This window comes from Daphnia pulex, chromosome 7 (genome assembly GCF_021134715.1).
Source record: "Daphnia pulex isolate KAP4 chromosome 7, ASM2113471v1".
Classification (NCBI taxonomy): domain Eukaryota; kingdom Metazoa; phylum Arthropoda; class Branchiopoda; order Diplostraca; family Daphniidae; genus Daphnia; species Daphnia pulex.
In genome coordinates, this window is record NC_060023.1 from 12,148,317 (window position 1) to 12,173,407 (window position 25,091).

General features: G+C 39.6%; 2 protein-coding genes and 6 long non-coding RNA genes across 21 annotated transcripts; 5 read left to right on the top strand and 3 right to left on the bottom strand.

Annotated features, from left to right (window-relative positions):
- The first annotated feature begins 21 nt into the window (after positions 1–21).
- LOC124198488 lies at positions 22–961 on the top strand. The gene is made up of 4 exons (XR_006876580.1): positions 22–119; positions 184–264; positions 383–491; positions 562–961. It is a non-coding gene; the product is annotated as an uncharacterized LOC124198488 (long non-coding RNA).
- Positions 962–3,479: 2,518 nt separating this feature from the next.
- Positions 3,480–4,193, top strand: LOC124198489. Its single transcript, XR_006876581.1, has 4 exons — positions 3,480–3,590; positions 3,655–3,786; positions 3,870–4,023; positions 4,086–4,193. It is a non-coding gene; the product is annotated as an uncharacterized LOC124198489 (long non-coding RNA).
- Positions 4,194–4,907: 714 nt separating this feature from the next.
- LOC124198490 lies at positions 4,908–7,329 on the bottom strand. 6 transcript variants are annotated; one of them, XR_006876585.1, is made up of 7 exons: positions 7,167–7,329; positions 6,694–6,837; positions 6,472–6,609; positions 5,922–6,404; positions 5,632–5,858; positions 5,503–5,565; positions 4,908–5,321 (listed from the first exon to the last, which is right to left on the bottom strand). It is a non-coding gene; the product is annotated as an uncharacterized LOC124198490 (long non-coding RNA). The 6 variants fall into 6 exon arrangements; XR_006876586.1 differs by lacking the exon at positions 6,694–6,837; XR_006876584.1 differs by lacking the exon at positions 6,694–6,837 and having other exon boundaries at positions 7,114–7,329.
- An 88-nt stretch (positions 7,330–7,417) lies between these two features.
- Positions 7,418–8,239, bottom strand: LOC124198491. Of its 2 annotated transcripts, none has more exons than XR_006876589.1 (3): positions 8,155–8,239; positions 7,700–7,809; positions 7,418–7,601 (listed from the first exon to the last, which is right to left on the bottom strand). It is a non-coding gene; the product is annotated as an uncharacterized LOC124198491 (long non-coding RNA). The 2 variants fall into 2 exon arrangements; XR_006876588.1 differs by lacking the exon at positions 8,155–8,239 and adding an exon at positions 7,971–8,064.
- Positions 8,240–12,591: 4,352 nt separating this feature from the next.
- LOC124197854 lies at positions 12,592–14,997 on the top strand. Of its 2 annotated transcripts, none has more exons than XR_006876365.1 (3): positions 12,592–12,767; positions 13,771–14,192; positions 14,323–14,997. It is a non-coding gene; the product is annotated as an uncharacterized LOC124197854 (long non-coding RNA). The 2 variants fall into 2 exon arrangements; XR_006876366.1 differs by having other exon boundaries at positions 13,771–14,035; positions 14,129–14,997.
- A 949-nt stretch (positions 14,998–15,946) lies between these two features.
- Positions 15,947–18,539, top strand: LOC124198447 (protein transport protein Sec61 subunit alpha). The gene is made up of 5 exons (XM_046594283.1): positions 15,947–16,416; positions 16,559–16,692; positions 16,758–16,968; positions 17,034–17,848; positions 17,908–18,539. Exons 1-5 carry the CDS (start codon positions 16,410–16,412, stop codon positions 18,169–18,171), a joined length of 1,431 nt encoding a protein of 476 aa, XP_046450239.1. The 5' UTR covers positions 15,947–16,409; the 3' UTR covers positions 18,172–18,539.
- A 619-nt stretch (positions 18,540–19,158) lies between these two features.
- On the bottom strand, positions 19,159–23,081 carry LOC124198448 (protein yippee-like 1). Of its 6 annotated transcripts, none has more exons than XM_046594288.1 (7): positions 22,875–23,081; positions 21,078–21,210; positions 20,694–20,949; positions 20,382–20,566; positions 20,254–20,297; positions 20,030–20,138; positions 19,159–19,961 (listed from the first exon to the last, which is right to left on the bottom strand). In XM_046594288.1, exons 3-7 carry the CDS (start codon positions 20,725–20,727, stop codon positions 19,869–19,871), a joined length of 465 nt encoding a protein of 154 aa, XP_046450244.1. In that variant the 5' UTR covers positions 20,728–20,949; positions 21,078–21,210; positions 22,875–23,081; the 3' UTR covers positions 19,159–19,868. The 6 variants fall into 6 exon arrangements, with proteins under 6 accessions (XP_046450244.1, XP_046450242.1, XP_046450246.1 ...); XM_046594286.1 differs by having other exon boundaries at positions 22,362–23,076; XM_046594290.1 differs by lacking the exon at positions 22,875–23,081 and adding an exon at positions 21,980–22,262.
- A 681-nt stretch (positions 23,082–23,762) lies between these two features.
- Positions 23,763–24,653, top strand: LOC124197585. Of its 2 annotated transcripts, none has more exons than XR_006876257.1 (3): positions 23,763–23,870; positions 24,284–24,439; positions 24,506–24,653. It is a non-coding gene; the product is annotated as an uncharacterized LOC124197585 (long non-coding RNA). The 2 variants fall into 2 exon arrangements; XR_006876258.1 differs by having other exon boundaries at positions 24,284–24,419.
- Positions 24,654–25,091: the final 438 nt, after the last annotated feature.

The following is a 25,091-nucleotide window of genomic DNA, read 5'->3' on the forward strand; positions in this document are numbered from 1 at the left end:
GCAACTTCCAACATGATTTGCAATATGGCGGCCATTAGTATTGGAAGCTGAATAGCTGATGACGACCGAGTGGCCGGAAACCAGAAATCTAAGGAAACGTTTAAGAATGGCAAATAATGGTAAATGAGTTTTATTTCCATTTAATTATTCATTAACTGATATAGTCTGTATTCTCTTTTTTAGTGTTGCAAATTTCAATAAGGCAACATCAAAGACATCTGGGCTGTGAACAGAAAAGAACTCATGGTGGAAGAATGTGATTTGGTAATTTGATTTCAGAACTTTCAAGTGATAACTGGTCCCTCTTCTGTCACATTGCCCTGTTTCCACTTGTTATATTATAAGCCTGTGGTTAGTCTTCTAATCATTTTCCAAAAACCAGGTTGAGTGGGCTCTAGTCCAACAGTCTAGTCGTTTATATGGTTTTCATGTTATGCATCTTTCTCGACTTCAGAGCACACCAGAGACTTGGGTATCAGCAGTTTGTCAAAGTAAAGCGGCTGTTGTTAAGAAAAAGAAACTTAAGTTACACGATTCTCATGTTGTTCCACTTGCTTACAGGTTCCCAAATTGTGAGTTGCAAGAAGTCTGTAACTACCCAACACGCGGTCGCTGGGCACTCGCTATTAAGAGGAACTACGCAACCTTCCCCGTCAGTTGCAGACCACCAAGATCTTCCGGCCGTTCCTTGAATCTCACGATGAATAGCAAGTCCCGGATTATTATCAGATCTTAAAGAAACCCATGGACTTTGGTGGAGACCAGACTGCAGAGAGACATCATCGATGGCTTTTATTTTAGAGTTTATTACCGACATTATCGAATCTGACTTTATTAGCACTTGATACAATCTTCTGGTTTGGGAAAATAAAGGTAGCAAGCAGCTCCTTGGACATAATGCATGTTGATACAAGACTGTTGAGACCAATTTTAGAAATGAAAATACAAACACAAAAAGATATATAGAATTGTGTTATATTGTCCCACCTCCACCCACAATTCCTCCACTTTTTACAATCACACATATACATACATACATACACTTAGGTTAACCCGTTGGCTGCCACGCCATACAACCCGTAGGTTGCTTTCTACTAATCTACGTGCCACGTCTGAAGGATCCATGACCAAGTGGAACTTGCCATTGCTGACAAGTCCGTGCTGACAAGGGGGGGACTAAGGTGCATGGCCTGAAACAGGCTTGCCTTGCGGCAAATTTTGGGCTTGGCGACTCCCCGACCCGCGGCTTTTAAACCACGAGACCGAACAGCGCGGCCCGTGCAGTGGAGAACAAAGGTGTGGCAGCCAACGGGTTAACACAAACAAACAAACATATTATCAAAAAACAAATGATGATTCGCGCTGACAATTGGAGATACCGGCGACGTTTCGGTGTCCATCTTCTCGACGTCTCCTCTGCATTACCTGAATAAAGACAAAAGAATTCTTATTAAGTGACACGCCAATAATAGTTACATAATACATATAGGCACATCGATCTGGTTTTTTAGCTCAAAGATCTAAAGTTGCAATTTTTAAAACTTAAAAACAAGCTTGCAATATTGAGAACTATAAACAGAACAAAGCTCACTTGCTAGTCTAAAAAAAAAATTCCGGAAGTAGACCGGAAGTAACCACAGCGCCTCAACTATTGAGCTGTCGACAAATTAAACCACATATTCGTGATCTCCATAAAATTTGGGGTCGATTAGATGTGATTTAAACGAAATCCAAAATTTGGCCAAAATCGAGAATTTTCCTGAACTATAGTTCAGGAAAATTTTCGAAACCGGAAGTACGAAAACGTAAAAAATATAACATGAACTTTACCACAAATTTTACGAGGATCACGAATATGTGGTTCTTTTACTCCTCAAATGAATATTTACTGAACTACAGACTGAAAAGAGTAAACCGGAAGTAGAAAAAAAAAGCAAAATATCGAAAATTTAACAAGTGAGCTTTGTTGCTGGCATAGTAATAATCAGTTATCACTAAATATTTCAAAAAAATAACTGCCGATAAATGTTAAAAGACATGTGCAAAGTTTCTGAAACTGACTGTTTGACAGCTGCAAATTTTCAAAAAGCCATCTAGCGTTGGAAAAAAGAAACTTCAATGTAAAACTTCGTTGGCGCGTAAGAAGGGCCTGATTTTGGAAACTACTACACAGACAGAGTTTAACGCAACTAGACTATTGGTAGATAACCTACGAAAATAAGCCAATTGTTGGGTACCTGGACATAATCCCGTGTTGAGTGACTGCAGGTGTGTAACAGACAACAGTGGACGGAAGCGATCACTGAAGTGGTCCAGAAACTCGCCAAGTCGCCAGTGAAGTAAAACAAATTGTGTTTAGAAGCAGTGAAGCTAGATGAGCGTGCGTCGCGGAGATAGAGATGGACGTTTGTGGAAGGCCCTCTTCCGTCATGGACAATGGTCAGCGTTGGCACAAGAATCTCCGTGACAGGACCACAGAAATTCCATAAAGAAACTGCGTGCTCTGTAAAAAAAAGAAAAAAAAAGAAAAAAATGTTTTACATTAATTGTTATATAAAATGAATAAAGCATATCAATCTTTACCTTTTCTAAGAAGCACATTGAAATGTTCATGATGAAAAAACCGTAAAAATGGAATTCACAGCAACCAACAGCATTACTCCACATGATGAGGTAAATTTCCTGAAGCTAAAGAAAGTGTCATGAAGTATTGCAGTAGCGTGGTGATAGGTGGAATTGTTGCTTACCTTTATCATATGAGTGATGAATTTAGTAGGGCACTTGACTTTCATCAAGCAGATCTGGTACATACACGGCACGTCACTTCACACTCTTCATGTCACTGAAACTCTAAGTAGCAATGGCACAAGGAAATTCTCTACATTATTTACAAATTTATATGAATTTACCTATGAGAAATAAAACTCTACCTATCCTCAGCTTGATTGTCTTCTAAATAGAAGTAGAAACAGCCATAACAACAAACATGCTGTTGCAGGTTATGCCACCAAAATTGCGACATTCAGAAAAGATCCTATGGTTCATGAGCAAGAATACCTATGTTATATGAAAATCTGAATTGTGATTGTCTCGTAGCAGCAATACCTTATCTCGGCACCTTGGTATTCCACTATATGTGTGCTTCAAAGTTCAAACATGAGTTTTAGGCTTTTGACAGCATGACGGGCCTAATGGATGGAAATTGACTGAGCTCTAAGTCAACTTGTTGGAATGACTGACAGTATGCATCTAGAATTGAAATAAGAAATAAGTTGGTAAAGTATAAAAATAAGGAAACTAGGTCAAAATAAACCTACATGAGATACGAAATTCAATTTGGTATTTGAAATCACAGGAATAAGTATAATTTAGCAACAATTTGTTTCGCTCATTTCGCCTCGTTTCACCATGAAAGAACAACATGGGCGACACTGGCGACATCTAGTAATCCGTTTTGAATTTTAAGTTGGTTGCACAGTCAGTCACAGACAGACATGACATTACACGTCGTAACTTTCATGTTAGATGTTACCGATGTTACTTAAAAAGTTTAACAGCGGAGATCGGATAACAAGTCAACTGTTTTTAAAGTAATAGATAATAAAACAATCTTTTGCAATGATTCTTACTGCATTCTTGACTAAATTTTTTCAGATAATTTCAGCTGAAGTTTTCATGTACCTGGCCAACTAGGTGCTCGTGACAATAGTTAAATGAAATGGTCTAATCCAATAATACAAGCTCACAACCTTATGTCTTCTGAAGCAAAATAATTTCTGTTGCAAGGTAATTATTTTATTACCAATTTTTTTTTAAATTTACTGTGTTCTTTAAGGCTATAATGTTCACATTAACTTTTCCCTATCAAGTTGTAAATTTTCAAGATATTGATGCCTTCGCCAGATCCCATTCTTTGTTGCTATCAGTTTTGCAGACAACAGCAAGAAAATGCTGCTACTCAACATTTTATGGTGACCAACACTCTGTTCTAATTTAGGACAATGTAAGGTTGATAAATTTGAGGTATTTCTTTCTGTCACTACAATAAGGTTTGAAAATCATATCAAAATTTACTTTTCTTTCAGGGTAAGCCCTCTTTGTTACTGTTATAGTTGTTTGGAAACCGACAAGAGATTGCTGGAATTGAAGATTGATAATTTATGTAGAATCAGATATATTAAAAGTGTTCCTGGGCTCCCTTCTTTTCTGTGGCCCCGTTTCCCTATCTAACCACTAACCAACGGCCGCCGATGGTCACTTACCCGCTGTGATAACCAGGAGGGGGGGGAAAGTTCTAGTCAAACGGAAAATTTAATGAATATTTTCTTAAGGTAATATGTTTAAAGATGTTTAAGAAATAAGGAGAAGTTTATTTATAAACATTTGAGTTTTAAATATACAATAACTTTGCACATGTGTTAGTTAAATTTATTATTTGCGTTACGTTATTGTTAAGTTATTTACTTACGTTATTTCCTTGTTTGCCCTTTAACATTTCAATGAAATCAGTAATTTTCTCTAAATTTGTTTATACTAACCTACTCCTTTTCTTTGTTTCATACTAACTCACTTGTCTTAACTATTCTTTAATAATTTTAACAATTCATCTCCCCACTCATCCAAACCCCTTTAAATTTTTTTTCAAAAGTTAGTTATTTGGGCAAGTTGCTAACGCATTTAGTTAGTTGTAGGCTTGTTTATAGCTGTGACGCAGCTTGAGGCTTGTGACAACTATTTGAAAATTAACTTCTACAATCCGATAATGAAGTTTTAACACGTTCCTACCCCCATCGGACTCTGACGTCATATGTTAACTGTCAAATCGCCATGTCACAATCACTTGCAATTCCAAGTAGACCTGAATTACTCCCGCAGACAAAGTAAACCATGGCAGACGCAAAAAAAAACAAATAATAACAAAAAAACAAACAAGCCAAAGCAAATACAAACAAACAAATCAAAACCAACAGCTTTCTGAACACACACCACGTACATAGTAACAAATAGAGAACACACGTAACAAAAAAACAATGGGAACCTTCGTAAATTCAATTTTTTAAAACTAATCCTTAAACCATGTAACAGGCAGGCAACAGCATCAGCACATTAGACTGCAACACCATTGGCAATTTCAGTTTTACTTCAAACATCAACCAACAGCGTAAAAAAACCTATGAAACAAATATGATATAAAGCAAAATAAAAAACAAGCTGTTGTATGTGCAATAAAGGCAACTTCCCAATTCATGCAGTTAGTAAGCAGCAAGTCGAGATGTTCTTCATTGGACGAAAACATCTTCAAATTACCCTGGCTGACAGACCTTGGAAATAGAAAAAATTATTCATTGTCAGGTATACATAATTAGTAGAATCTGTAAAATTTTAAATATTGATTATCTGAGTAAATCTGATTATCAAAACTGGAGAGCTTACTGATGACCAGTAACATGAAAGAAATACCAGTTTAGCAGAATTCTTGTGGTAAACGTCTTCGATCATTACCTGGATGTGACCACATGCTAAGGGCTCAACTAGAAGTTCTCGGAACAGTGGACAGGATTGCACCTGTAAGTTTCAAGGATTAGCTACATCACTATGAAGAAATTAAATCTTAAACAGAAAATTGAGTACCTTAAACAAAGCCTTTGCAGAATACGAAAATAATTTTAGTCGTATTGTACGTAGAACACAAATCTTGGCAGTCGTTTACAAGTTCAACGTCTCGGAAACAAATGGCACTGCCAGTTCTCAGTTCTGAACCAAAGAAGAAGGCCACCTGGTGGACATACTTTCAACGCCACCTGACGACGATCAGCTCTCCAAGAAAACGAATAGTTGCACATTCCAGTTTTTTTCCCCTAAATATCGTCATTAAAATAAACTCGTTTAGTTTTAACACGAAGCTAGAATAAAACTTTTACCTGAAGGTCAGGGGTTGAACTGCTCAGAATAGGCACAGATGAGATTCAATGTCTTAAATTTGCTGCCCAGCGTTATCAACTTGGTCTCAGTTTCTTGACTGTGGCATTGATGACTTTTGGCTTAAAGTTGGTGACGCCTGACGCGTCGCATGAGAGCAGTGAAAAGTGGCCAGCTTGTACTTCCAGACCCAAACGCTCGGCGAATGGCTCGTAGAGTTGAATCACGAATGCTATCAGGAAGCGGCCACAAGGACTGGACACTTTGCCGACTTTGGCAACTTCCATTTTCTCTCATATCTCTTAAAGGAACACTGGAACAGCCAATAGAAGGCGTTTGGGCCCCGACAACGGCCGGCGAAAGGTACTCGATCCTCAACGGTTAACTGACGCCCTTGCTTTAAGCGCTGGCAAGATGGGAAACAATTATTCAAGTAAAACTTCCAACAGAAAATCGCATTAGGCCACCAAGTAGTATAGTCGTTCCTGGAAGGGAATAATTGCATAACATTAGTAACAAAATTAAACTGAAATTTGAATATAAAGTCACTACCTGGACGACCGTTAGCCTCTTGAGGTAATTCCCCGACGTTGGCACTTGAATGGCCAGCACTCGCTCGTACCACGTGCTGTCTGTGAGCCAATCAAACAAGACGACGTGATTTCGTCCGACTGCAAGGCCAGCCCCAACCTAATCAAATAGCAGAAAACATGTTTAAACGCCAAGCAAATGATTACCGGTACTAAGCAAAGAATTCCCGACCAAAAAAATTACTTTTTAAATATTAAGAAGCGTTGGCGTCACAGCCCCCAGATAGCAGAAGAGAAATTTCGTTCTATACCTCTGTGATACTTCAATTAACGCCTTTAATGCCCTCGAGATGAGAGTCCCGATTGTCTATCACACGCTGCACACAGTCTAAGGAGAAACAGAGAGAAACAAAAGCAAGAACTCGGCACACTTTACAGAGAAAATAAAAAGGGCGATGCGACCAAGGACGACGACCGTCACCACCTCGGCATGCAGAAAGAGGAAAAGATATGAAAGCGGCATCATGAAATTCATTTCCTCTCCGCTCTCCCCAAAATCCCAGCAAAAATTACACTGCATAAGGTAGTACTTAAACCTAATGTAATAACCTACCACACGAAATATTTCCAGGACCTTGCACACTAAGGGAAGGATTATACTCACGACATTTCACATTTTTAACGAGTGAACATAGTTGTCCATTGATTGACACTCACTTGCTTCGCCACGTCAGTCCACAATTTGCTAACAGCAAGGGAGTAGTGGAGTACATTCAAAAGGTTTTTCACTTGCCACCTGAAGTGAAACTAATGCAGTTGGCTGGCTGCAACAACTGTCAAACTGATCTGCAAGCATACCTGCAGTAACAATTTGAAAGCAATTATTGTAGGAATACACATCACAATAAAAAAACAAAGAACTAACAGAAATACCTGTTCTAATTACAAGGAATAAAATTCCTACGTAGGAAATTAAGGTGGTTGTTTTGTTGAACCTTGGGTTAGGAGAAGGAGAATCCAATGGCCGGAGACACCACAACACTGGTTGTGGAACTTCCATCTCCCAAAGGAGTTTGATGGACTTGGGCAGGTGTCAGGATAAAAAATTTGGTTTGCCGTTTGCTATTTAGTCAATGACTCAAATGTGTTGGCCTCCAACCCACCAGATAGGAAATTTTCAAAATTTAATGGAAAATAACGGCAACAGAATTAAACACGAGAATAATCTCAAAAGACGTAACTGTTATTACCTTGTAAACAGAATTCGCTGATGTAGCAGACATGGACAAATTTGGTTCGCACTGCTTTTTCATTCATGCCAACTGCATAATGGATACAATAGCATTTAGATGTCCAAGATCTGAATCAAGAATACAGTTATGAATTAGCTACCTGAATAAAAGTTCAAGCAAAAAATTACTTAATTATGGTTAGATTTTCACCACAATTTCCTAACGAAAGGTGTTTTTAAGAATCCACGCTTCAACTGTAGAAAAAATTAGCAAGTTTACTGTCACTCACCAGTTATTCGTTTCATCTTCAATAAACCTGATCTCAAGCCAACCACTGCCAGCCACAAAATTGTGTTTCTCATCTTCTTTTTCAAAAGTGAGCATGGCCAAATTGGCCACTGATGAAAACAGCAGAAGTAACAGAAATCATGCCTTAAATTACTGATTCAGATCACCTATCTATGAATTTTTACCTCGATAACTTTTCGACTCTCGATGTGCACGAACATGGAACGAGCACGTGGTACGCGATTAGGTGGAACAACTCGGGTTTTTGAAGCACTATTACAAGATAGAATTTTCATTACTACTTTGGATAGAAATGCAAGCAGAGACATGCACAAAGGCTAAAAATTAGAGCCAGTTTAAACGTTAAACCTTTTTAAAAATTTCAAACTTTTTACCTTAAAATGTTTCACAGACACCAACATGGCAGCAGTCCAGTCTCCAGCAAGCAACGATCTTCTCTGAAAGTGTAATGTGTAAATTGCGGATGGAGGAATTGCGGAAATAGACGCACTCTAGCGGTGAGAAATGAAACACTGAAGAGTTTGCAGAAAAAAATCAGATGGCGCCACTCTCGCTTTTTTCACGTCTAGACAGGATTTGATTGCGTGAGCTTTTTTCAAGTGGCGTATTTATTCCCGTCGTGGATATAATAAGAAATAAAAATAGGAACGGTCGTCTCCAACTGCACTGTGCACACGCGCCATTGTTTGATCAATGTCCCCCCCTGGACGATTCTATTGGCTGCTGCAATCAAAAAAAGGAGAGAAACGAATCGCCACATCGATTACACGACTATGTAATACCGTATCGAATTTAAAATTTAAAAAAAAAAATAGGTATCCGAATTTTTCTCGAAAGAAGAAAATCTCCCGCACTGGGCAGAAGAAAGGACAGGTGATTGTAACGTTGGAATTTTCTCGCGTCTAGGGAATAAGGAAGGAAAAGGTAAAAAGAAGAAAAAAGACGCGAGGCCGAATTGCGGTCGAGTGGTTAGGTGGTCAAGTCGGAAAATCAACCAAACACTCGGCAGGATATGTCGGTCGATGGTCTTTTCAACAACAACGGAAAAAAAATAATATCAAAAATATATACAGAAACGGAAAAGAGAAAGGACGTATGTAATAATAATAACATCACACACAAGTCCAGGGAGAGTCACGCAAATCAATCACAATAATTCGAGGAATCAAAAAATTATTATTTTTTTTTTCTTTTTTTTTCAAATATTAATATATATAATATCGTGTTAACTTTTATTGTAATCAGATTATTTTGTCTTGTTGTTTGGTGTCGCATGGCCAGTCAAGCGGCCATTATTATTTTTCTCTTTTTTTTATTTTTTATAAAGAAAAGCCAAAAAACCGAAACGAAAAGTTTGTGCTGGTATAGGAATTTTGTGTCTTTTCGAATTTTTATTAATCGTTTTACCCAGGCACTACATGGAAACAAAAGGGTGCGGCCATCAGCAGGAGCGTTTATACCCTGTTAAATCTATTTTTCTTATAGGAAGTGAATTTGTTGTTATTGTGCTGTGTAAGAAATATCTATAGGGGGTTTTCCATAAGCCATGAAAAGATATAAGAAATGTTATGTCTTATATATGCTGTGTGAGGTTCACACCATTTGGTCAGCAGCAGGTGATTATATGATGGCCGTTTGTTATTTAGCCGTTAGCCAAGTTCATCTAATGATTTCCGTTTCCTCTTGCGATGCTCTGCTCCTTACAAGTCCGTCATCTCATTTGAATTGAAAAGTGTTGGTAGAATAGTACACGGGCGAGAGATGATGTCGTACACAGCGCAGTTTATTCTTGTAGGCCAAAGTGGATGTAATGGGAACTCTTGGGCGCGCGTATAGATCACACATGCATAACGGCCATGCTTCTTTGCACACACGGTCGCCATTTTCTTTTTTCCTGGTCGTGTGGTCTTTGGTATTATATAGAGTCGATGGAAAAAAAGGAGAAAAAAAAAAACAAGCAAACAACTTCTTACTTGTTCGTTTTCTATATATACGTGAGTCATATATATACTTTGCGGTTTCGTCTTCTTTCCTTTTGGGTTCTTTTCCCACTCGATTATCAGCACTTCCTCAACTTCTTCCTGACTCATTATTACAAATGGGAGAAATGTACAAGAGAGAGAAAAAGGTCGTCGCCGTAATAGACTGTCCAGTTTCCGGAGTTGGGGTTATAGATATCATATGATGTGAGAGACAGGTGCCTGGTTTAGGTGTATTAATGTAGATAGAAATCGAATCATCTAATATGTGTCGATTCGTCGGCTGAATATAAACCACGTCCGTTGGTTTTCTCACGATGATTCACCATCACACCACCACTAGCAGCACACCATCGAGCGTCCTGTTTGAGTGGTTCTCTCAATCTATTTATAGGGCACGCTCCAATGCCTTTCTTATCTCTCACCCATCCATCCATAGCAGCAGCAGCAGCAGCAGCAGTTCTTAATTTTTTTTTCTCATTTCATTTCTCATATAAAACTAATATCGGTTTATTGTAATCAAGTCAACTCTTTTTATTTTTAGAGGAACTGAAATTCGGGGCGCTTATATCGATCGTCCGTTTTTCCTAGCTCTTTTTTTTGTTTTCATAAATTTCGATATCATTAAATAGTAGTCGAATTGCGTGCAGAAGAGCGACAACAACAACAACAGGACCGAAAAACAATAAAGCGACTTCTCCGCTGCTGCTGCTTTTACCTACACAGCGCGCGCAGACTAGAAAAATAAAATAAAATAAAAAGTATTACACATAGAGGAGGGGAATATCGGACGAGTAAAAGGGCCAAACACGCCATCAAGTCGTTCTCTCCATACATATTAGACTGTTATATATATGTATACTACTCTCTCTCGTTGGGCTGCTATATAGCGGATTCCGGCCACTGCTGCTGCTGCTCCGCTGCTAGCTAGCTAGCTTGTACTATGCGCCTTTAATGTTATTTGACAGAACGGGTCGTCAGCAGCGCAGTCAGTCGGTCGGTCGTGATGGGGAAATCATTCCCCTTCCCCAACCCCTCTTCGTCCTGCAGCACATCACGCATCGCCCAGGTATAATATAGAGTCGAACCGGGCCCCGCCGCTGCAGGTAAATAACACAGACGACAATTCAGTCAGCCAATCAGAAAAATACCTGCAGCAATTGATATATATAAGCCCCTATCTATGTGTGTAGTGTATAACATCTAAATTTAGATGTGTCGAATCGATATTCTTTTATTGATTTGAATCATTTTGGTGGTCGATTGAATACATTCAAATATACATAAGAGTTGTAGGCCTAAATAGAGAGAAACAGCTCAACTGTAGCTAAATCTATACACGTAATAGATTGTTATGGGTGGTGCTTGGTGGTGTGTTTTGGCGTTGCCATGGCGACCGCCTTTCCACCACAATATGGCACGTAGTGTGATATCCCATGAATGTTGATGCCAATTCAATAGCAGATGATTCATTTACAATTGATGCAGTGTGGCTCCTGTAAAACTATATAGATACGCTTCAGTGACTTGTTGTTGCACGTGTGACCACATCCGGTCAAATCACCTGGAAAATATCTAATAAGAAAAGAAAACTAGATCTAAACTATAATTTTATATGTATGCGAATTAATGGGACACTTAACATCACCTTTATAGGGCAGCAACAATCAACTCAATGGTCTTGGATATATAATAATAGTCCACACATAACAATCAAACTATCGTGTATTCTTCTTTTTAGACTTTTTATATAAAAATGAAATGTTTTGGCTACTGTTGGTTATATAAAAACAGTTGATGATAGTCTTATAGTCGACAGCAGACACGGATAATAATTGCGGATGAATCTGATATGAGCTCCTAGAATCAAGCGTGTTTGATCGAATTGTGTGATGGCGTCATGACAACAAACTGTCGTGGCCAAAACTCTTATAGACTCGGATAACTTTTAGATTCCTAGGCTACACAGCAGTATATGCACGTGCGGGAGAATATCGATTTGATTAAGTATATACCTTCATACATTTGACATGTTTCTCCCCTGTATAGACATGTGTGTTATGTCAATATCTGTGTGTATATCTGCTGCTGCTGTATTAGTTGTTGTGCAGTGAGAGACTTTGACGCATCGATAGATGGCGAGAATCTATAACCGCCAGCAAGTCTTTGATATGTCTCTAATAAACACGGCGAATTGAATTCTAAATGATGATGAACTTTAACGAGCATAAATGAATTGGAAGAGAGACAGCGCACCTGGTGTTGTACATCTACGGTTAGATGGTTCAGGTAGAAAAAGAAATGATCCGACGATGAGAAAATATAAGAGAAAAAGGGCCACAAGGCGGGGGAGGTATACACAGAGTCAGCAGTAGGGAGACGGGTGGGGGAGGCGGTTTAATAGGGAGGTGGGAGGTCTAAAGAACTTGAAAATGTGGTAGTAGTATGGGAAAAAAAAAGAAAAAGACACGACGACCAGAAGAAGGTGGAAGAAGAAGAAGAAGGAAATGAGAGAGAGAGAGAAAAAGAGAAAAGAGTAGACAGCAGCAGCAGCACACGGCACAGGTATACATATAGGAAGGAGGGGGAATATTATACTAGGACAGGTGGTCACCAGTCGGACGGCATCAGTAGCTCCTGTGAATTCGTGCCGAGCACACCTGTCTACTACCTTCTCTCTCTTTCTCTCTTTTAGCCATTCTCTCGAATACTTTTTTTGTCTGTTTGAACAGCAGGAACAAGAAATTTTTGAGTCGTGTGTTTGTGTAAACTTGCCATCAAACTCTACCATTTCCCAGGTAAAACTCGATTTTCTATCGTTATTTTCTTTTTGATTATTAAGAGTTGCAATTGTTTTTATACTTAAAAAGAAAAGAAAAAGCGACACATTTCATCATCGTCGTCTACCACACAAAAGAGAAATGTTGCGCCACTATGATGCGGTACCTACTCTATTACAATCGAAATTTTAGTTGGAAATTCTTTTTTTTCTTTTTCGGAATGAAAAATCTAAAAAAGAAAAAAAGTGTAGCGTTGGCTGCTGCTGCTCGGCTGGCTGACGTCCAACGATGCACAGCTGTTGTACGTTGTTCACTAGACCGTGCAGTGTATACTATATGTAAATTAAAAAAAGAAAAAAAAAATTATTTAAGAGTTATATTTAGTATATATAGCTACATACCCCCCATATCATTGGGAATCATCAAACAATGAGGGGTAAAAACAAGAAATACCTGTATTTTAGAAGGGAAAATTTTCTTCCAAAGCAATTAAGACCGACTGGGTTTATTATTAGTGAAGAAAAAAACCCTACTAATCTTGTTTAAATATGAAAAAGGGGGGTAGATGTAGGAGGAATTCGATGGAATAGTTTCCACCCTATACCACGGCGTAGAGACTATAAGAGACTCGATTGATGTTGAATTAAAGAGGAAGAAGACAGGATGTTAAGAAGCCGGCGGCTCGCTCCACTTTTCTTCCTTTTGCTTATTCCCCATTTTTATTCTCGTTTCTTCCTTCTTCTCTTCATTCCAGCAACAGAAGAATAAGAAAGGTAGATGATCTTGTTGTACCTGTATTCCCCCCTTCCTTTTTGTCATGGCCGAGTGCTCTGCTTTTGTTTGACTGGCAAATAGATCGACTTATTTATATATATTAGATTGAAATGATTAGCATCGAATCTCTGTCGAGAAATCGCTGGTCTTTTGGCCCGCAGAAAATTTACCCGAAAAAAGATAACCCGCAGGTGCCCGCAGTTGTTTGTCGGTGGGAAAATAATTTTTTCTTTTCTTTTTTTACCAGGTGATCAAGGTGACCGGAAACGATATTATACACACACGCATCCATTTTTGTTTAATGCCCTTTCCTTCCTTTTCTTTTTTTTTTCGCTGAAACATTTTCCCGAACGAACCAAACTGACCGGATACGACAAAGGCAATGAAGCCCATCCGCCGCAGCTTGCTGTTCAAAACCCGATGGATAATATAATTTTAGCCATAGGCTCTTTTTTGGGATTTTTCTTTCGCTTATTGTGCTGTTGGTTCCCAATCACAGCAGCTATAGACAGGTGACAGCAGCAGCCAATGGCACCTGACGTGATTTTTGGTTTGACTCTGGTGGCCTAAATGTTCAATGATTCTTTTCTCTCATGTGTCTATAGGTCGGGGTATTCCATCATCATTATCTTGATACATAGCCCCGGGCGATGTTATTAGATTGCTCAGGTAAGGAGGAGGAACAGCTGTTCATGTTTTCTCTCTACACACGGTCGTCGTGGTTGGCTCCTGGTTGGATGGATGGAGACACGTTTGGCTTGGCTTCACATTTCTTTTTCGTTGTTATTTTTTCCAACAGCAGTTGCTTCGTCTTCTTCTTCCTACGACGCGCTCGACTGGCTGGCAACCCGCCCCCGCCACTTCCGTCGCTCACGGCCATTTTTCCATCATTCGCCATCTATCGGATTTCTTGTTCCCCAACTGGCAACCCGGCGCCGGCGCTTTCTTATCGACCAATCAGACGACGCTGCCACGCCCCCTTTTATTCCGGAGCAATAAGAAACAGTGACCAATCACTGATGCGATCTTTGGAATCAATCGGAATTTGTCGGTTGTTTTGTTGGCCGATTCCCGCAATGGCACTGGAAGAATTCACGGGTCGCAATTAAATTTGACAGATTTGAATTTCTGGAAAATGACACACTCGTGGATCTTCAGTGCTGTACCGGGCGTCGGTTATTCCATCTTCTACTTATCTTTCATCATTTCATTTGAATTGAATTATCTAAACATTATTGAGAGACTATATGTAGGGAATTAAATATTCCGGTGATCCTTGGCACTGGAAGAATTCACAGAGTGCATTACGACAGGTCGTGGGTTCCCTGGTGCCAGAGATTGCTCCCGGAAATCAATATCATCACAATTACATTTATGCTATAGGAATTGATTTATCGATTTATTGCCCGTGCCTATTTCTGTCTAATGTCTATGTACAATTGTCGCGTCTGTATAATAAACTCTGGAATCGTTAGCAAATGAATTTTAGTCAAATTTCTTAAATTAGACGTGGAAAAATCTTGTTGGTTAAACACCGCAGGCGATATGCTGTGCAGTCGAGTTTGAACACGAAAAAATATAAACAGCAACGATCGTCTTTTTTGTGTTATTCTCAATGTCTTTTCGTGTGCATCCGCCCGTTCATCGTCGCGGTCGCTTTTTTTTTCTCTTATATAAAAATTGAACAGAAAAGAGAGAAAAAAAACAGGAGGGAATATAAATATATAAAATAGCTGCCGGTGTTACGCTGACGCGGAACGCGGCCATCGCTCCCTTCCCATCATCATCATCATCATCTTTCGTCCATCTTTTTTTTCCCCTTTTTCCCATCGTTTTTCCCAACTCCAATTTTCTTTTCTTCTTCCTTCCTTTCTTCTCCTTTTTCGGGATTATTATTTTTTGTTTTTTCATTCATGTTCGGCAGCAGACAACATTTCTCGTGTTCTCTCGGTCGTGGCGATGATTCTTTCGACTTCCTTTTTTCCCCGTTTGTTGGCATTCTGACGTTTATCTTGTCGTCCTGCCCAGAAATAATCGAAAACATGAGACTAAACGACTTTCTTACTGAGACGGTTTAAAAAAGATAAGATGGGAAATGAAACTCAATCGAATGCGCATTTTCAGTATTTCTAGTTATAAATTTGACTGCTAGATGGCGAGCCAGTGAGTTGATATTTTGACTGCTAGATGGCGGAAATCATAGTAAATCATTTTACCACTAGATGGACTCGCGCTCTATACAACGAATTAAATTAGTAATTTCCAAGTTTTAAGCCATTTTGACAAGTTTCAATAATTTTCATGACATTTTATGAAAATAAAGAATTTCCACTAGTTTAGACAAATTAAATTCTATACTTTAAGAAAGAAAAATAACAAAAACCAATCGACTAAAATTGGCAACGTGTCCAAGTGACACGCAGTTGATTTTTAGGCGCCCCCAGTGCTGCTAACCCACACTCGACTTTTTTCTTTCCTTTTTATTCTTGATGATGTGTCACGTGACTTTGCTTCCAAGTTCCAACGTGGAAATATCTCGATACGATTCTTAGCATCCACGGCGATTAATCGCGTATCGCTTCACTCTTTCACTAATCGATTCAGTCGGGCTCTCCCATTAGATCGCCATAGTATCGGGGTGTTTTACCTTCAACTCGATTCTAGAAACGAGTGAATCGATTCAATTGTTAACCGTTTTGCTTGTGTCGATGTGGAACTGTCAGACGGGTAACTGCACAGTTGAACAAGTCAAGTCCACAGGAACGCCAGCCGGCGTTTCATTCACCCCAATTTATTAAAGACTTTTTCTCTTTTTTCAACCATCGAGAAATAGTTTCCGATTCTCTTTTTGCTACACTCTTTGTCGTCACCAATCACACCTCCAAAATGGGCTGTAAGTGACGCTTGAATTGCATTTAATCGGCTAGTTTTCGCTACCAGACCTAGCCACTTGTTACCTGATTAACATATTGAGACCTGCATTCTTGTTTGCTCAACCCTTTCTGATAATCCACTTCTAATTACTTTGCTTGCAGTCAAATTCTTGGAAGTCATCAAGCCTTTCTGCAGCATCCTGCCTGAAATTGCCAAACCTGAGCGAAAAATCCAGTTTCGTGAAAAGGTGCTATGGACAGCCATCACCCTCCTCATCTTTCTTGTTTGCTGCCAGGTACTTTTGTTCGCCCACACTTGAATGCTTATCTGTATTTCAATAATGTGTTTGTCCCCCGTCAGATTCCCCTCTTCGGCATCATGAGCTCAGATTCTGCCGATCCCTTCTACTGGATTCGTGTCATCCTGGCTTCCAACAGAGGTACGCTCATGGAGTTGGGTATCTCCCCCATCGTCACATCTGGCCTCATCATGCAACTGTTGGCTGGTGCAAAGATTATTGAAGTCGGTGACACACCAAAGGACAGGGCTCTCTTCAACGGAGCACAGAAACGTAAGCTCATCTGATCATAATTGAAATGTTTGTCCACAGCCTATTGATGTTTATGTTATTTACAGTGTTTGGTATGGTGATTACCATTGGCCAGTCGATCGTCTACGTCATGACGGGCATGTACGGCGAGCCGAGTGAAATCGGTCGTGGTGTTTGCCTTTTGATCGTCATCCAGCTGTTTATCGCCGGTTTGATCGTCTTGTTGCTCGACGAATTGCTCCAAAAGGGTTACGGTCTCGGCTCTGGTATTTCACTCTTTATCGCCACCAATATTTGCGAGACGATCGTGTGGAAGGCCTTCAGCCCGACGACAGTCAACACTGGCCGAGGCACAGAGTTCGAAGGTGCCGTTATTGCTCTGTTCCACCTTTTGGCCACTCGCCAGGACAAGGTTCGAGCTCTCCGCGAGGCTTTCTACCGCCAGAACTTGCCCAACTTGATGAATCTGTTGGCCACAGTCCTCGTCTTTGCTGTCGTCATATACTTCCAGGGCTTCCGCGTCGATTTGCCCATCAAATCTGCTCGCTACCGTGGCCAATACTCGTCTTACCCCATCAAATTGTTCTACACGTCCAACATCCCCATCATTTTGCAATCGGCTCTCGTCTCCAACTTGTACGTCATTTCGCAAATGTTGGCCGTTAAATTCGCCGGCAACTTTTTGGTGAATTTGCTCGGCGTTTGGGGCGACGTTGGCGGAGGTGGACCTGCACGTGCCTATCCCATTGGTGGTCTGTGTTATTACCTGTCTCCTCCAGAGAGTCTGGGTCACATCGCCGAGGATCCCATCCACGCCGTCCTTTACATTTGCTTCATGTTGGGCTCTTGCGCCTTCTTCTCCAAGACGTGGATTGACGTGTCTGGATCTTCCGCCAAAGATGTAATTTAGATTAATTCATTTTGATTTAACTTTTATTACATTGTTTATATTAAATTTAGGTTGCCAAGCAGCTGAAGGAGCAACAGATGGTGATGCGAGGACATCGTGAGACGTCGATGATCCACGAATTGAACCGATACATTCCGACAGCGGCCGCTTTCGGTGGTTTGTGTATCGGAGCTCTTTCGGTGATTGCCGATTTCATGGGCGCTATTGGCTCTGGCACGGGTATCCTGTTGGCCGTGACCATAATCTACCAGTACTTTGAGATCTTTGTCAAGGAGCAGAGCGAAATGGGTGGCATGAGCACGCTCCTCTTCTAATTCTTTTCATTTCTCTTATTTTTCTCCTGTCTTGATCCAAAGCGACGACAAAGTTGACACATGAAAACAATTAACATACCACCACATAGAGAAGAATTGATTTATAACCAACGCTACCCCCCCATCACTCCATCCCCCGACAAAACAAACAAACGTTATTCAGGTGGACAAAATCATTTTTTTTTTTTGTGTTTTTGAATTTTCAGACGAAAGTTCGAAAATGAAAACAGTTTCAGACGTTGAATTTGTGCGTGTGCGGGGTGGGGTGAATTTTTCAAAGTTGAAAGAGAATTAAACAGAAAAAGTTGAGACGGACTTATTGTACGTTGACCAAAATATAATAAATACACACCTGATTGAAACTGGAACTTGGTCTCAAATGATTATTGCAAAATTATGAATAGAGGCTTTAGTTACAACTTCCGAGTGGATTATTGATCGGAATCCTGTCGACGCGGATTTACTTCAAAGACATAAAACGTTAAGAAGTAAAGATTTTAAATTATAGAGTTGCACAGAATATTTTCAGATTTTTTTATTTTTCCGATTTCACAGGAGAAAACACCAGAGTTGGTTTGAAGGTAATTAATAATACAGTATAATATATATTTATGCATACAGATTTTTTTGAATGAAGGTGAAGTTAGACATTATAGACGGTAGGTAACAAGAGGTACAAAAGACACCACCCATCCACCGATTTGAATTACCCGAATTTGTTTTTCTTTGAATTTTTTCTTGTCAAGAAATAAAAGATTTGCCCAATGAATTTTCTAAATAGAAACAAATGTAAATTACTACTAGTCACTTTTTTCAACGTACTAAGAAAAAAGGAGTACTAGGTAAATAATAATGAATCGTACAAGTGTGAGTGTGTTTTTGTTGTGAAAGACTCGGGATACCGAATAGAGGGTGATTATTAACCAAAGAAACTAAAACAATTAAGGGGTTAATCTTTTTTTCAAAAAAAGTAGGAGCGAAGGGAAATATCTTTAAAATTAAGCTTTTCTTGATTTTGAAATTTCTTTTTTTTTTTCTACGCGATCCTTCAATCACCAACAGGATAACAAAAAAAGGGATAAAGACTGGGAGAAAATGCAAGAGTCGACAAAGCGCCAGGCAATCCGACAGATTTCAAATGACTAGGAGTCGCGTGTTTTTCTTTCCGAGAGAATTTGAAATAATTTTTGTTTTTTTCCGGGATCGTGTAGACGAGGAACGGGGGGAGCGATTCTCTTTGGGGGGTATGTATATAAGATGCGACACAAGAGAGAACGTCTAATAAAAGTAAAACATTTAAAAAGACGATTATAAGACACAAACAGTTAAAAATTTAAACATAGACATCGATCTTTTCTTTAACCAAAGTGATCCCGTGGACTCCCCCATGAATCTCATAATCAATGGAGGGACTAAATCGTAACTAAATAAGAAAGAAAATTCCGCGAATTTCTAATAGGGGGGCATCAAACGTCATCGATTATCAAATCAAGTGAGAGAGTAGAGTTTAAGAGAGAGATCAAGAATGATACGGAAATTAATCAAATGAGGTGGGCGATTAACTTGAAAGGGAAAAAATAATAAAAAGGCGGAACGAAAAAACTATGCGCAAATGATGGCAAAACCAAAACAGAATTCTCAATCCTTTTTTTGCTGTCCCTAAACCGAAAATAAACGAAAGACTTTTAGGGTTTAATTTACGATTCCCATCCGTTGTCCTTGATCATGTGGGCCAATTCGATAATAAATTTGCCTTCCTTGTACTTTTGACTCGATTCAAATGCATGTTCCTGTGAAATACAATTATTTTTTAAAAAATGAACTGAAATGTTTGAAAAGTATTAATAATAGTAATTACATATTTCCATCCGAGGGTGGTTTTGCAGCTCTCGCAATAGATATCAGCGACAGCGTGCAATCCCGTGAGCAGGACACGCTCCTCGGCTGGACCGCAACCCACATTCACCCTACAGGGGAGAGAGAAAATGATTTTTAATAAAACAGTCGCATAAACATGAAAATTTGAATTCGTCCTTGGCGTCTAGACTCGACTGAATTGCAAACTGGATTATGGCGACTTACACGGAATTGAAGAGATAGGCTCGTCCTTGACTGCCCTGGAACGACTATTCAAGGCATCCACAATCATAAAAAGCCACAAAATGGTTAGCAAAGAAAATCGAAATTGTGAAAGAAAAATGTTAATTCACCTTGGAAATGAGTTCGTCGTGATTGGCCAAATGGGCCCGACAGTGGACGCACGAATAAGTGCGGTGGCAACATTCTGGCAAATACGCCTGAAATGTCTTGACCATTCTGCACGGATCCTTGATTGAAGATGAAGACGGGCCGTCCGAAGAGGACGATCCTAGCGAGTGGCCCATGGAGTGAATACCTGCCAGTCCAGTCGACACAGCACATGGAAGAACAATGAAATGAGTTAAGATGCTGGTGAAGAAGTTGATTTTAGCTTTGGGCATATTATGGAAAAGGAAATAAGGATGGCACTGCCGAACACTGACCTTGAAACCAAGTAGAGTGCTGGCCGTTTGCCATCCAACGACGATTCCTCTGTTGTCGTTCCGGTGCTTGTGGTTCTTGTTCGTTATTCCTCGGATGAGCCACGTTGTTGTTGTTGTGGCGATTCACTGGACCAGCTGCAGCAACGACGGCTTGTCTCTGACGTCGTCGACGGTTGACTAACTGTTGCTGATTCTGCTGTCTGTTGTTGTCTTCTTGAGGTGGATGGCCAGCAGCTTCAGCACCGAAAATCCTCAACTGTTTTGTTGGAAGGCAAAAAAGAATGAATTATACAATCATGATTCACACCGACAACCTTGAAAATTGTATTCACGTGGTACAATGGGAGGCAAATTTGTTTTTTTTTACAGGATGATTATATTCACCTCCCAACGCACCCCCAAGGAGGGGGGCCAGCAAAGCCAGCTGTTCTGGTTGGCCAGAGTGAGGCCAACGTCTCACTAAATTGAGTAGAAATCGCTGCTGCTGCTCCTTTAGCTGTGGGCCACTGTAACACACCTGGAAAACGAGAAACAATGAAACGAAATTTAGAGATTTCTTTCTTGTACAACAACGAAAGAGAGATAACTTTTAAGCTGCCTGTTGAAACAATATCTTTTAGACAATAAGAAATCAGAACTGTGATGAAGAAGAGAACCGACCAGATTTGGTAAATATTAATCAAAAGTCTGCAGTGCAGAACAAAACACAGTTACGTGCTGCTATTGTTAACCCACCGTCACTTTCTACTTCTTTTTAAACACTTAAAAACGTTTAAAAAAAAGGCTGTTGTCATCGTACAAAAGTAAATTTCCTTTTCCATCCGATTTCTTAATATTTTTTCGGGTCATCGTCTGCTATTAAGTTTCCCTTTAAATCTATTTTAAAACAAATTAAAAGTCTTTGTGTATACGGTATTAATATTTTTTAAAGAATGGCGGCCTTGACTATTTTTTAAAAAATTTTCATCGCGTTGGTCCTTCCACAACAAAGAGCCCGAGATTATTATATTACGTCTTCTGCTGCAGCCAAACAAAACAAACGAGTCAATCGTCAGCTGTGGCCAACCAAATCAACACATGAAAATATATACCAATAAAAGAATAAAAAAAGATTGTCCTTCCAACAATGGCCTAATAACATCTGAAAATAACAAGTAATAATCCCATAGTAATAATAAAAATAAATGTAAGACAATCAGAAATTCCTTTTTTGTCCTTGAGCAGGTATAATCGGCCAATTAACTTTCGCGAATCGATGCTTTAAAACGCACGGTAAGTAGCATTACCGTGAAGGAGAAATAGAGGTCTCGAAAAAATGTTGTTGGGTTTTCTGACTAGTGTAAAAATTCGATGGAGGAGCAACTGAAAGGGAAACAAAGGGACTTTGTGGTACGGCGTCAATGACCCCCAGCTCGACAACCCAAAATGTCGACAACTTTTGTTTCTTCTACCATCATCCTGCATTGGCCTTGCTCATTTTTCTTATTGCTAGTTCCAACATAATTCTCAAAATTATCTCTCTACAAAATGGAGCCTACTGCTGATTTTTCACACACACACGTTTTTCTGCGCATCTTCTTGGTCTCCATGCCTCCCCCCATACCACGATCAAAACAAACGCGTACGAATAATATTGATCGAAAAAATTAAACAACGACCTTTTTTTACCTTTTAGACAATTGCAGATTATTCGAGTGGTTTAATAAGCTCGAAACGTTCAATTGGCAGAAATGTTGGCTCGGTTTTTACTAGCCTCGCTCCGATAACACAAACAAAACAAGAAATTTGTGCTTCTTTCTCCCTCGTGTGTCTGTGTGAGAGTCTACGTGCGTTTCGAGTTGGGCTATGTGGGCCTTTTTCAACGTCAACAAAGAAAAGACTAGAATCGATTTTTGCCGCGTGTGTACAACATATCGCGATATATACATGACGCAAATTTCGACGTCGAGAAAATCCCTCCCCACGAGGTAAATCCCGCCCCCCTTGCACTTCAAACGTCGTCTGCTATGCTCTTTACCATATTTCAAGGGCAATCATTACAAACAATTACGGGAATGTTGATTCAATTAGAAACTGTTTCATCGAGTCCAACCGTCGTCCAATTTTAATTGCCGATTTTTAGATTCGAAACAAAAGAACGTCGTGGACTGGAGTCGCTTCCTGGGTATTGGTCGTGTATACCTGCGCACACTGCGTAATTGCGTCGTCGTGTATTATAAACTCCTCGCACGTGACCCATATACGCCGTGGCCTTTGTATCAGCCAGCAGGACTCCTTGAGTTCATTGTCCTTGTATTGAAAAACGCACACGAATATCATTTGGCACTCGTTTCTTTATCAGAGATCCTGGCTGGCCAGAGGAAAAGAGATAAGAATCCAGCGGAAACTAGACTGGCCTCAAATTGGAGAAAAATAAAGGTTATTGCGACTTGGTCGTAAATTTTGCCCATAGGGCTGTTACCATGGCAACCACAATATTTTGGCATGCTTGTGTCAAAAGTGGCATCGGTTAATTAAACAAATACTTGTGGCTATTTTTGTCGAGTCGACTTTTATTCAGTTTTGCTTCGTTAAGCTCAATCAATGCCATTGCGTGCACACAAGCGTAGAGAAAAGCACCTGTGAGGTTTTCTTATAGGGGGCACTACTTGTTCCTTTGTCAATATTTGGATTTCGTTTATGGCCGCTAGATGGTGGTCGGATTTGTTTTGTTCACACACGTGTTAATCTGGCAACTTTATTCAAATTTTCTTTCTTCGTTATTAATAAAGGCATTCAGTAGATACATGTATAAAGAAATTTAACGGTTTGAGAATGTCCTGTAATTTTACACCCCCACTATTGAGATCGTCAGCATATTCTGATTCTCCTTTTCACAAGTATAATTTGTTTCTCCTTATTGAATTGAAATTGCTGCTATTTGAAAATTTGAAACGTATCCCGTGCAATTTTCATAAGATAAATTTACATAAAGTAAATTGATTTGAATTGATATAAATATCTACTCCTTAATACGTTGGCAACACAGCTAGCAGACTAAACCGTTAATTTTCTCATTAAGTGGACGACTTTACTGAGAAGCACATGTTAATTTTCAATCCACGACTCCACGAGGTGTTCTTTGTTCAGAATTCCCTCCCGTTTCCTGCCGCGTGCAGGAACCCCGTAATTATTGTCGTAAATATTTTTTGTTTCTTTTATTTCCACACCACTTTGGTGTAAATGATCTAAGCCAATTGCTCTTGGAAATTGGTGTTCAATCACATTGATTCTTGGATAAGTTATGCATTTGCTTGTTAGATTTTCTTTTTTCATTGTTATAGTGGTTTTCCCATTTGAATTTCAACAGTTTTTAATTCAGTCAGTCCTATTGCTTCTTAATCAGTCGGAACCTGCTTGTATGATATGTTCATTTTCCCATACGAATCAAAAGAATGGGGCCTTCCCTCGTTATATTTCTGAAACAAAGGATGCACCATTTTCCAACAGAACTGTTACCAAGGCTCTTCTTTCGCTGTGATACTGTGAATGTTCTGTAACTGATCTAAAGTTCAAAATCTGAAAATTAATCATTATTTCCTGTTTTACAGCATTACAAGGCCATCTCGATATGCAACGATTATAAATGTAGCTCATCGATCGACGTATTGTTAAATGTATTGAATTTGACTTCACAAATTTTCTTCCCCACTGTTGGATAGATTAGAAAAGGCCCCGCCAAACAATGTGAGTGGTGTTAAAAACGTGTAAGGTTCTACAATGTGCTTATATTGTCAAGTTCTATGGCGTAATATCGTAACTATTTCTCACAGGTGAGGAAAATGATGTCGCAAGCCATACATGTCCATTACCCAGCTCACAGTGACCATACAAGTCGAAATGGTGACAGTTTCGAAAGGCTTCTTCCTACTGTACACGGAACGACAAGTAAGAAACACATTCATGTGGTCACTGTTTAGAGATGAGTGAGAGATCTTTACTTGGATGGTGGAGGCAGCAAGTGTGGTCGGATGTATGTAAATGTTATCAAATCCCTGCAGCAATAGGTTCCATCGATTATATCGATATGGATTCAGGATTCATCGAGAAGATTCGAACCAATCCGGTCGCTCGTCTCTCAAGCTCACCTGTTGCAGAGGAAGATATTACAACGCCGGCGAACCAATAGCTGACAAGCATTTAACTCTTCTGATCTCGGATGTAACCTTCGAAAGCATAGGAAAAATTCAATTCCGTCTCCACAATACATCCCTGATGATAATTGCGAGTATCCAAAGAAGCTAGGCGTAACTAATCCTGCCATTAGAAGCCAAATGGAAGAATTGAAGGTCTTTTTCAAAAGAAAATTACGAGGAATAAATGGAAATTCGAATCAACAAGTCGTTATCTTCCATTGAA

Bases quoted from the DNA above. Each gene is read 5' to 3' on its own strand.
- LOC124198447 (XM_046594283.1), top strand. The intron at 16,969-17,033 runs GTAAGCTCATCT...TGTTATTTACAG, and splicing joins CTTCAACGGAGCACAGAAAC to TGTTTGGTATGGTGATTACC. The intron at 17,849-17,907 runs GTAATTTAGATT...TATTAAATTTAG, and splicing joins CTGGATCTTCCGCCAAAGAT to GTTGCCAAGCAGCTGAAGGA.
- LOC124198448 (XM_046594284.1), bottom strand. From the start codon at position 20,651: ATGCCCAAAGCTAAAATCAACTTCTTCACCAGCATCTTAACTCATTTC. The intron at 20,298-20,381 runs GTGAATTAACAT...TGCCTTGAATAG, and splicing joins ACGACGAACTCATTTCCAAG to TCGTTCCAGGGCAGTCAAGG. The intron at 19,962-20,029 runs GTAATTACTATT...TGTATTTCACAG, and splicing joins CCACCCTCGGATGGAAATAT to GAACATGCATTTGAATCGAG.